Source organism: Bidens hawaiensis, unplaced genomic scaffold (genome assembly GCF_021521415.1).
Source record: "Bidens hawaiensis isolate Kalapana, Puna unplaced genomic scaffold, B.hawaiensis_p1.1 tig00019438_1, whole genome shotgun sequence".
Taxonomy (NCBI): Eukaryota; Viridiplantae; Streptophyta; class Magnoliopsida; order Asterales; family Asteraceae; genus Bidens; species Bidens hawaiensis.
The window spans coordinates 412,923-425,626 of NW_027492950.1; the positions used below are offsets into that span (position 1 = coordinate 412,923).

A 12,704-nucleotide genomic window follows, 5' to 3' on the forward strand; every position below is an offset into this window, starting at 1 on the left:
CAGATCGAGTGAAAAAGTAAAGAAGAAGAAGAAGATATTCGAATGCTCAACAACGATCTAAAATGGTGAGAATAGCGGCGATGATTACTTTTCCAATTAATACTCATCGTCCACTTCAAAGAAACCGTGTCTTCAACAGTACTAGTGATGATGAATTTGATGGTAACAATTCTGATTCCTTTCATTCATATTCATATTATTAATTTAATCTCATTTGTCAACGAACTCATCGCCTATATATATATATATATATCGCGAGTGTACATGCATTTTCATTCATTATCATTTATCAGTCACTGAGTTCGTCTTGTAAATTGTAATCTCTCTCAGCCTTTTGTTTTGCTACCTAGGGTTTCATTGTAAGAAACTTATCATCTGATTTATAGAGTTTTTGTGATATATTCACTCTTATTATTCATGATCCTGTGAAATTCAGTCTTCATTTTTTGTATTATTATTATGCCTGGCTTGATGATTAAATGGCCTAATAACTGTTCATTTTAGTCTCAGTTATTTTGTAATATTGTCTCTGGTTTGATGATTGGGTTCCTTTAATTTGCAAACATGTCTAGTTTGATGCTCTAATACTGTTGAATTTGGTCTCAGTTTCTTGTAATATCATGTCTGATTTGATGATTGGACACCCTAATATTTTTCAATTTGCAAATATTGCTCATTTCAGTCTCAATTTCTTGTAATGTTATATCTGGTTTGATGATTAAATACCTTACACAGTTACTTGTTATATTTACAATTAGATGCCTTAATATTGTTTGATGATTAAATACCTCACTTCTTTCTGGTTTGATGATTGGACGCTCTAATTTAGTTCAGTTTGCTAACATGTCTGATTTGATACCTGAATATTGTTCAATTTTGTCTCAGTTTCTTGTAATATTATGTTTGGTTTGAGGATTGCATGCCCTAAATCTGTTCAATTTGCAAACAAGATTAGGTTTTTAAATGTTAGACTCTGATTTAACTTAAGAACACATGCTAATTCTTCTTGTGTCATAACTATAACATAAATGGCGATTTGCAGATAAAGTTCAATCGCTAATCAGGCAATGGCTTGGCTTAGCAGAATTTTTCAAGGGGTATTGTAATTATCTGACATATTTGATCATTGCTAAGCATTAATGCATAAATGGATGTGTATTATTTTGGTGAAATCATGTGTAGGGTGAGGACTTTGACCGGGCAATTGCATTATCACTTGCAGATAAAGGGAAAATAATACCTGTGATTAGTAAGTAAACGATCACCAGTTCATGATTTATATATATTTGTGAAACTATAGATTTTTTTTGGCCAATGTTGTCTATCATCAAAGATGGAATCTGTCTCAAAATACTATTAAGTGAATATGATTATTAATTTATATGAACAGATAATGTTTTCTAATCATGCTTAGGTACTTCAGTTTTACTTTCTAATCAAATGTTGCTATTTTTAGCGAGTATTGTTTTAAAACTGTATTGTTAATCCCCGTTTGAGGACATCTGATAAAACTGGGAAATCATTTTCTCATGAACTAGATTTTAGCAATTAGATGTTTGGTAACTGAAGATTGTTGTCAATATCTTATATGTGAGTCAGTGTGCGCCTTTTGTGGTACTCTTTTGAATTTACTCATCAAGTGCACCTGATGCATTAACTGAAAATTCTTGTCATAATCCTAATGACCGAATGGCACCGTTGAATTTTCTGAAGCGCCCAAACCAAGCTAAATCTGCCGGTTTAGGAGTGAACCGGTTTGAAAACCGGGTTTCATGGTCAGGTCTACAGTTTATGGTCTAGAACTGGCCACCAAAACCGAATCGGCGGAAAGATTAATAAAATAATTAAAAAAATTCTTTTTCTAATCCGTATAGTTTAAATAAACGTAAAAATAGTTTTTCTTTGGTAAACACTTTGATACTCGACAGGTAAAAGGTCTAATCTTTTTTTTAAACCGCCAAAACTGAACTGTTTTTGTCAGTTCAGCCAACCTAACCGACTCGGCTGGTTGGTTACTTTAATATTTTTAAAAACCATACTTATTAGTTCGGCCCAGAAATTCTGTCAAACCCCGCCGAACCGGACCGTTAACACCCTTACAGTTGTGTATTTATGATGACATAAGTTCTACATATATGTTAAAACATTTTTTTATTAATTTCATTTTTTTTTTCGTTGCTAAAAGAAGTCATACTTGAAACAAAATATGTTGCAGATAATGATTTCCATCTGAAAGAAGATGATTATCTTGCAAAGGCTCTACATGGAAGTCTTAAACTTGAGCCTCAACCCTGGAATAGAAATATGAACCGAAACGGAAACGTTTATCAACCTAGATCATTCCCACATTCAACAGGTTTTAGGTTAGTGTTTTAATGTTTTTCTTTAATTACAGTTTCAAAGTTAGTGTTCAATATTAAATGAATATAAAATGTTTAATCATATTTTCATCACTTGCATCTTCTTTTTATAGGACTTGTGCGGGTTGCAAGAACGCGATTGGTTATGGACGAGTTTTAAGATGCATGGGTGGCGTTTGGCATCCAGAATGTTTAAAATGCCATGGGTGTAAACTTTCAATTTCTGATCATGAGGTACTAAACGCATTTAGTATCATTTTTGTTTTGTAAGGATATGATAAAAATTGAAAATTCTCTAATTTCATGCAGTTTTTATTGTCGGGAAATCATGCGTATCACAAGTCTTGCTATAGAGAAAACCATCACCCAAAATGTGATGTATGCCATAACTTTGTAAGTGTCAATCAATCTTTATTTTCTATGTTTATGTTTCATTTATTTTGAATTTGATATTTAAAATGTATTTTATTTTTTTGCAGATGCGAACAAATTCTGCTGGTTTTGTTGAATATAAGGTACATCCTTTCTGGGGTCAGAAATATTGCCCGTCTCATGAGCGTGACAGGACTCCTAGGTGTTGTAGCTGTGATCGTTTCGAGGTAAGTTTTGATGACATTGCAGTTGACCAATTTGACTATTTTTTATATCATTTTGGTATACAAAGAGAATCTTTGTGATTTTCAGGCAAGGGGAATACAGTATACTGGTCTTAGTGATGGTAGAAAACTGTGTCTCGAGTGTCTTGATTCTGCAATCATGGATACAGCGGACTGTCAACCGCTGTTTGCAGATATTCAACGTTATTTTGAAAGTTTGAATATGAAGTTGAAACAAAAGATTCCTTTGCTTTTGGTTGAGAGGCAAGCACTTAATGAGGCCATGGATGGAGAAACAAATGTAACATAAATACTATTTGCTGTCACTTTTGAGTATACATATATCTTTTATTGTCTTTTCATTTTTAATTTTCTTTCTTTTTTTTTTCAGGGTCATCATCACATGCCCGAGACCAGAGGACTATGCCTTTCTGAGGAACAAACTGTTAGCACAGTAAGGATTTCTGAATTTGTTTTAGATAGGGATGTAAACGAGATATCGGTTTATTCGATTCTTTTGGTTTGATTTGATTTATTCGGTTTAGTTATTTGATTAAACCGGTTATTATTCGGTTTCTTCGGTAGAATTCAGTTTGGTTAACTGAATAAGCAAAGATTTGTGGAACCGAAAACTGAATTCACAACTTGGATACGGTTAGAAGCCGAACCGCGGTTCGGTTTTTTTGGGATATGAATACAGTTTGGTTTTCGCATTTTTTTTTTTGGTTTTTTTGCACACCCCTACGCTTAACTTACTAGCTCGGCTCGTTTATCATTTATTTATATAGTTATTTAACTTTATACATATTTTAATTAAATATTAATATGTAGCATGTTATATTATTTAGTTATTTTATCATAATTTTTATATAATAATAGTTATTATATTAATATGTATTTAATACACCAAATTACAATTTTATAAATAATAGGCTAGTTTAGGCTAGAAAGCCCGCCGGAGCTTGATAAGTGAAGCTCGGGCTTGGGCTCGTTTACTAAACACGCTTATTCTTTAGGTTCTAGCTCGTTTAAAGTCATCTCGATTCGAGCTTTAAGCGAGCCGATTGACTTGGCTGGTTTACACCCCTAGTTTTAGATTTTAGGAAAGATGTTTTCTGTTTGTTGAATGTAATTATGTTGGCAGGTTTCAAGACAACCCAGAATCGGGATCGGAAATCGGCTCCCGAGCATGAGAATAGAGCCTTATAATCTGACCCGTCACTCTGAGGTCACGGCTATTCTTGTGTTATATGGCCTCCCGAGGTACTGTTTGTGTGTTTTCCTGTCATGTGTTTTTAAAGACTTCTTGTGTTTAAAGATTAACTTAATTTGTGTCTACTAAATAACAGGTTGCTTACTGGATCAATCTTAGCTCATGAAATGATGCATGCATGGCTGCGGCTTAATGGTTTGACCATCACTCTTTGTTTATTAGCATTGCAATAAAGTGGACAGATTTTATATCATTTGCTGATTATTATTTTGTTATTTAAGGGTACCCGCGTCTCCGTCAAGATGTGGAAGAAGGAATTTGCCAAGTGGTGGGTCATATGTGGTTAACATCCGAGATAGCCTCCATATCCATGTCAAGGCCTCCATTTGAGAAGAAGCTTGCAGACTTCCTTAAAAGCCAGATTGAATCTGACATCTCCCCTGTCTATGGAAATGGTTTCCGGGCTGGTAATCGGGCCGTGCTTAAATACGGGCTTCAAAGGACATTGCACCACATACGATCGACCGGGAGTTTTCCTAATTGAATGGCATTTATGCGTTATATTATTTGTTGTACTAAAACTACATTTGTTTGTTACTTGTAGAGTTATGTGTCCATATTAGTAATAATCAAATAAACAGATGTCCCCAGTATGAACCCACTTATGGCAGAGCTATTGATAGGGTTTAAGAGAGTGCGGTGGGGAAAATTGTATAACTACGGTTTCTATATCCCAGGGGATAGAGACACCGTTTCTGCTGTGATTTTAGTAATAACCCAGTAATATTATTAACAAATGTACCTTGTCATAGTTGTTTGGTTATGTAAGTGATTAATAAACCATCACCGTTTTGTGTTACATGTTTATTGGAACATAATCCTAAGTTACTAATAAAATTCCAAACAATGTAATGCAAGTCTTGACATGCCTTAGCTAAAGTCGGGTCGAATCGAGTCCCGGTAACTGGATCAATCGCTAGCTGGAAATCAACTGGCGTAAGAGGTCCTTTTCCTAAATAGAGAATAGGGCATGGAAGCGCATACTAAAAGGCAATATTATAATAAAAGTATATTATCACCAGAAAAGAACTCAATAAGTACAAAGTCATCTTAAATATAAAAGAAAAATGCATATTATAATTGTTTCATATTGGTTTTCATCTTTTGAAAGCAATTTATAACAACTTCAATTGTCACTTTCGTGATGAGCTCTTTTTCAATATAGCGAATACAAGCATTGTTCATATAATCATCACCTATCCAATTATGCAAATCTATCTTCACATTCTTCATTAAAAAAAACTTCTCTCAATATTGTGGTTGCCCATCCAGTAGAACTAATGCTAATTCATAAGACCTCTTTGTTCATAATTAAAATCATAAGGATACAACTCGGCCAACCTTAGCATCTTTGTAACATCAAATACACTAAAGTTATCATCCTGACTCTAACAACTCATAGACGTAAGCAATCTAGTCATTAACTCGTTAAAACAGTTGCCAAGCCCTTGAATTTGCATATCTAAACTATTAAAAAAGAGATGATCACGAACATAGGCACTTTTTGACATGTTATACCTATGTAGTAGTCAAGTTAAAACAATTTCTCATCATAAAAAACTTACCCGTACATCTACTTTAACTCGTCTAACAAAGTTTTTATCTGATATTTTAGTATAAAGAAAACATGTTCGAAATAAATGGTACATGAATCATATTTACATTTTATACTTGTGGATTCTCTAAAAGTGCCTTTTGAGTCACCCTTGAAGTATCTACCTTTTTATGCTCATGTAACCTCTAAAAACATCTTTTAATCTGTCCCGTTATCTAACTAGATGATTTTGTCTTTAGAAAATCTTTTATGCATGTGACAGATTGTTACTTTTAAGTCCTCTGGTCTTTAGGCATGTGGTATTGGCCCTGATGAAAAACAAGAGGTCAAGAACCACAAAATTTCCATTGAGATATTTTTGTTTCTCCATTCATGGCCTCATTAAGTGTTTGCCTCACAATCAAAAGTTTAGGAATCTTGTGTTCCACCTTCACAATATGTTTTAACTTATTAGGAAGACTAAATTATTTAAATGCGAGACTTTATAATATATAAAATGAAAAAAAATACGTGTTTTTTCTGTACATAAAGTCTTTATCGAATATTGTAATTAAAATAATCTTTTTTTTTATAATTTTTAAACTTACAAGTGGTTATAGTTGTATTAAAAATAAAATAGTGATTGTATATTTAGTCACTATGTTTTTAGTCAAAATAACCTTTTCAGTCCATTTTTATTTTTCTTTTTTTTTTTTCATGTTATCGGTCATCGTGGGTTTTATATCTTGGTATACAATCCATAACTGAGACTGTTTATTTATTTTGTTAAATAAAAAGATATTTTAGTCTTTTTACACATAAGTGACTAATTTAAAAGACTAAGACACTGTTTTATTTAACAGAAAAAATAAACGTTGTCATGAATAGTAAATTGAAATTGCAAGAAATGAAAACATGGAAAAAAAACTAGTCGACTAAAACGATATATTTTGTTCAAACTGTATGAACAAAACCAGAATTTGTTATTAATCAAGTGTTTTTTGTTTTATGTTTCTATGTATATGGTAGTAAGACGGTAAAAATAACTAAACAAATAATATTATCGTAATTATGATATTTTTATATTTTTAAATTTAACTTTTGTATAATAGTTTAATATTTTATATATTTGATCTATAAATATTAAAGAAGCTTCCTCTTACCTTATGCTCGAGTCACCAATCATTTAACCAAAACATACATCACGGAGACCCATCACACCCATGACATGGATGGTATTTCTAAGCCGATGTAACTTGTATCAATAAAATTATCAGTATGTGAAAAAAGATTACTATTCAAGCAACCAAACTTAACAATGAGGATTCATAAAAAGTTACAAAACTATAAAAATTTTAAATACTATAAATAGAGGTATCCTAATCTAGCCAACCAAGTAACTTGTAGACCAAACAAGTAGCTTCATTAGGGTTGTAGGTCTCATCTATTATAGTTAATAATTAATGGGCTTAAACTCATATGAAGGGTACGACCTACACTTATGCTTGATACTCAATTACTCATGATATATGTATATCAACTTGATCGTCGAAGGATTCCCCAAGGCTTTGGTCTCCAAACCCCTTGTAGCATGTTTCCATCGTTTCCACAACTCAACTCCTAGCTAAGGTTGTTGAATAGCGGCTGATAGAGCTCTCTCCATTACACAAATCTTTGTAAGAACAGACTTTACGTATTGTTTTACGTGTTCAACACACACAGATTTATTAGATTTGATGGCATACACGTGTTACTAGCTTGCAAATCCTATATTCCATATGAAGAAGACAATTGGATGATGTCAATTCAACAAAGTCTTAAAAAATTAATATAATGTTTTAGATTTTAAAGGGGGTGAAATTTTACATATCTAAAAATGAATAAGACTGCTACAAAAAAGGTTGCATACTTTTAACATGTCAAATAGTACAACATTCATTCATGCTAGTTTATTATTATACAACAATATCTATACAAGAGATATTTAAAGGATTTAGCATGTTTTAAAAAAAATGCCTAGTGCATAAAACCTTTGAATGTTGAATTTTATTTAGGATACTAAATTATCTATACTATATATAAAGTATGAGTGAGGGACCTCTTAAATTTTAAGAGATATCAAACTTGGTGCTTTAAATACAAACCATAAAGCATATGATTAAGACATTTTAGGGGCAATTTTGTTTTTTAGCAAAAAAAATGTACGGTTAATGTTAATTTATTCAATAATAATTACAAATTTTGTTCTTTAACTATAATTATATTTTGTTAATTTATAGAATAGTTACATATATACCCCTTATTTTAAACCAACTACCCTCATGACGTTTAAACGCTTATAACTTTTTCACATGTTAATATCATTTAAAAAAAACATTATACCATAAAAACGAGTATTTTATTTTCCTTATTTTGAGTATGGTATTGCTATACTTTTTTCATTTTAAAAATTTAACGTGTTACGTAATTACCATTAAGAACCGGCAAACGGGTCGGGCGGTTCGCCTTTGAGGTCATGGGTCTAAAAAGTTAATGTTGGAATGGGTCGATACACAAAAGGTTAATTTGGTTTGGGTCGGGACGGGTTTGGGTCTAAAGGAGTTAAATTAGTACGGATTTCAAGTTATAACATTGTCAGGCAGATGGGTGGCGGGTCAAGACTCATTCAAAGTAGCGTTACGTGTGCACCGACACGTGATTGTGCGCGTACAGTCGTTTGTCGTGTTTACTAACACCGTACACCGATTGAGCTTCCAATGCCGCATTACGAACATATTATGGCCGGGTTACGCGTATACTGTTGTGAAGTCACGCACTTACTGAAACAGTAACACGGTTATGCGTTCGATGTCATGTTTGCGTACATACCACGCTGCATTGTGCGGGCACCCAACTAGTTTATTTAACTTTGAGCTTTAATATAAACTTTTGAATGTTGTTTTCTTAAGAAACTCCATTACTTATGTTTGGTAGTACTACATATGTTAAAGAATACAAATATAGTTGGTTTAATTGGTTTATTGTTATTATAATTTATTTATTATTGATTAATATAAGTGTGAAATTTGAAAACTGAAATGAAAACGTGAAAATGATATCCACCGATCTTATCTTTTATGATGGTGGCCCATGCTATGTAACGCGCTTCAAGTACGTAAACTGTACCTTTTTTAATATTTAGCTTTTTTTATTTACCACCGACACCCATAACACGTTTATCTGCTTTGCCTCCCCTACAAGATAACCTTTGACCATTTATTTTTATTCTTCATTGTACAATTTTATTATTACAAAATCATAGTATAGATATTTTTTAGTTAAGATCAGTCACATAATATAAAATTACATTTGTATTTATAAGATACGTGAATTCATATTGTGTATCAATCTTACTCCATGTAACATACTTTAATTCAGGAATACAATGTCATACACAAATGGCTTTGCTGAATGTCGTACTTTAGACACGTATTATTAGTAAGCGTACATCTCTTGGTAGTTAGCAAACTAAATTCAATACATATATGAAATGCGTTCACGTATTATCCAAGTTTTTTTCTCGTGTATATGATATAAAAAATCAGTATTAGACCCAATCACAAAAACAATTAAAGATCCAGAAGGTGAATTAAACAATACTTTAGACGAAGTCTCTTAAAAACTCAATTAAAAGTCATGGGAAGTAAAACAAATTTACCTGAAAAGTTCATAACTCAATAAAACACATAAAAAAGGTGTGTAATGAATTGCTGGTTTTTAATTGACGAGGTTATAAAGGTGAACTAAACATGTCGTATACCTTTAGAATTGTTAGGTCGAACGTTAATTGTTGTTGGTTTGTAATGCATACACGAACTACTCATCAATTAGTGTTATCTAACGTTTTATCAAAAGATAAAGAGGTCATAGTTGGATTTATTCATGAAATTTGACAGGAAAGATAAGGCATTTGTCTAGTTTAGTGTTCTTTCCAAGAGCATGAGAGCATCCACAATAAATGTTTTTAAGGGTCTTTTGGGTGTTTTTATATGTCAGTAATTTGTCTATTGTGAGAGTCATTTTTATGGTTCATGTTTTAAATATATTATTTAGCAAGAACTAGATAAAACGAGATGATGTGTGCTCTTTTGCATATGATGGGGCTGGGTGTTTTTATGATTCCTTATGGTGAGGGTTTTGGTATTTTTACATAATATTGTTTTTATTTTATATGATAGTTGACTAGATGTGTTGTTTGGTATTTTTACATAAGAGGCTTTGTGTTTTCTAACCCACCCTGACCCTGACCCTGACCCTGACCCTGACCCTGACCCATTGTCTTTGAAAAATGGGTCTTTTAAGTATTACAGTGATTTGGAATTAAAAACTATATGGTCCTAAAATGATTACATCATACCTTTCTGAAGAGGTATGTACCCGCCTCAACACCGAATGGGGCGGGTCAACCCACAAGATATATACAAGACATTAGAAGTCAAAGATATTATCAAGGTACAAAGCCAAAACTTATGCTCAAGCATCACATGCTTGCACATATCACATATGCTCAAGCATCACATATGCTCACGCATCACATGTGCTCATGCATCACATATGCTCGCGCGTATCACATGCTCACGCATCATATATGCTTATGCATATCACATCGTGCGTGGCGCATCCGCGCGCGGCGCATATCACATGCTCGCGCATCATACATGCCCACCCATGCGCGTGGGGCATCCGCGCGTGACGCGTATTACATGCTTGTGCGTATCACATCTGCGCGTGAGAATAAAGAGAAGACCTCGCGCATCCTCAGGATGGGCGCATATCACACGTGCACATAATCAACCTCGTCCTTATCCAAATCAGGATTGGGGCAACCTTGATTGTGCACGTCAGACAACCTTCCAGAAGGCATCTTTTTAAGGAATAAGGATATGCTGATGTTGACAGCTGCTAAATGAAAGGTGGACAGCTCAGCATGACTCATGGGTTACCACGTGATCATAACCAATGAAAAAGCACCAGGTGTCTCCAGGGACACGTGGCGCAAATCGATTGGAGGAGGCCAACAAAACCCTAATTTGGTCTCAGCTCAATCAGTGGAAACCCTAGCACTATAAATACATCATAACGTACACAGTTACAGACACATTGATTCACATTGAAGCATATTCAATCACACAATCATACAGAGTAACATACAGTATTCAGCATTTTAAGCAATACTTCCCAAAATTCCCTTACTCTCACATTATCATCTTCTCCTACATATACTTATTCTCACGCCGGAGGGTTACCCCAAAGAGGACCCCTCTGTCCTTTTCTGAGGGGTAAGTAACGGCGCTGTTCATTTTGTAGGTGGAAGAACACAGATCCAGAAGAACCATCGGTGAAATAGTATAATCACACCCGAGGAAAGTAGATCTGCTACCAGTGAGTAGATCCACGTTTCTTCATTGGCGCCATCCGTGGGACTCATCGGCAATCAGATCTCATCAGATCTACATAAAAAAAATCAATCACCATGGTTTCTGGCGTTCGTAACGTTGATCAAGCTCTGGAGGATATTGAACGTGAGGGTGTTAACGACGGACAGCAGGTTCTGAGGGTTCTGCGTGATTCTACGCGTACCACCAGCAACCGTCCCTTCGTCACAACCCCTCACGGCCAGACTGAAACTCCTCCAGACGATCTCACGTTACAAAATATGGCCGGCGCGAAACTGAAAGGACCAATGGGTCCAGAAGAAGAAACAAATGATCCGAATGAATGGCTCATAAACGAGCAGCGGCGTCTGATGGAAAAGTACAATGAAATGGTCAAACAGAAGAAGCTAGCCGACCAAACACAAAGGCAAGCGTTTGATAAGCAGACTACAAAAAGGCCGCGAGCGCCGGAAGAAGGACATTCTGTTCACACTGCACACACTGAGTTCAGTGATGAAGAAGTGCATAGCATGAGGAAGACGCGGGATACTCATGCAGGAGGCTCACAGCTCCGCGCGCCTGTGAACATGGCGCCTGGAGCCAGAGCCGATCTGGATCTGCACATGCCGTACAGCCCACCAGTCAGAGGGCAAGTGGACGTAACCACACCCTACAGACCAGCCATCTTGGTGAAACACTCAAAGTTCACTGCGCGCATCGCGCAGGCTCCCATCCAGCACAAGACCAAGATGCCAAGTGGTTTGGGTAAATATGACGGCACGACAGATCCAGACGATTTCTTGCAAGGTTTTTACAACACGGGAAACCTAGAGAGCTGGACGATACCAACATGGTGTCATATGTTTGCTCGCTGCCTAACGGGCGCGGCGCGGGTATGGTTCGAGAGCTTGCCGACTGGGCAAATTGATGGGTTCGAGGAACTATTAGAAAAGTTCCAAGCCCACTTCGTACAGCAGCGCAGGCACACGCGCGATCCTGATGACATCATGCACTGCGTACGCAGGAATGATGAAACGATTGAAGATTACATCACTCGGTTCAATCAGGAGTCTCTGGCAATCGGAGGTATAACCGAGCAACTCCTACGCGTGGCCTTTATACAAGGCGCGCGCAGTGATCAATTACGACGAGCTCTCGTAAGCAAAGATGGCATGCCCACCACGTGGGCCAAGTTAATGGAGGCATCGCGAGTTTTCGCTAGAAATGAAAAACAGATTGCCCAAGATAGGGCAAGAGAAAGAGCGCATCAGGCTGAATCACCGCGCAGCAAAGAGAAGAGGGCCAAACAGAACTCTGTATGGTCCAGGTTGCAGCCAACAAGTTTTTCTTCCGCAGAAAAGCAAGCGCAACCAAGCTCACCCCAGCCCCAAAAAGATGTTCGTAATCGCGGGGAGGGTGACAAGAGGGAGGGCGGCAGAGATCCTAGCAGACCTCTGCCAAGAATATGGACACCCCTCACTAAAACACCTTCACAGGTGTTAAGTACTGAGAATGTTCAATTCAAGC

General features: G+C 35.7%; 1 protein-coding gene across 1 annotated transcript; it reads left to right on the forward strand.

The window, feature by feature from the left end:
• Positions 1–1,047: 1,047 nt before the first annotated feature.
• LOC143558341 (protein DA1-related 1-like) lies at positions 1,048–4,862 on the forward strand. Its single transcript, XM_077047187.1, has 11 exons — positions 1,048–1,097; positions 1,183–1,249; positions 2,216–2,363; positions 2,474–2,594; positions 2,670–2,753; positions 2,840–2,959; positions 3,045–3,257; positions 3,348–3,410; positions 4,101–4,219; positions 4,306–4,364; positions 4,451–4,862. Exons 1-11 carry the CDS (start codon positions 1,068–1,070, stop codon positions 4,711–4,713), a joined length of 1,287 nt encoding a protein of 428 aa, XP_076903302.1. The 5' UTR covers positions 1,048–1,067; the 3' UTR covers positions 4,714–4,862.
• Positions 4,863–12,704: the final 7,842 nt, after the last annotated feature.

Coding starts and splice junctions, on each gene's coding strand:
- LOC143558341 (XM_077047187.1), top strand. CDS start 1,068: ATGGCTTGGCTTAGCAGAATTTTTCAAGGG. Junction 2,960..3,044: donor GTAGCTGTGATCGTTTCGAG/GTAAGTTTTGAT, acceptor TGTGATTTTCAG/GCAAGGGGAATACAGTATAC. Junction 4,220..4,305: donor GTGTTATATGGCCTCCCGAG/GTACTGTTTGTG, acceptor ACTAAATAACAG/GTTGCTTACTGGATCAATCT.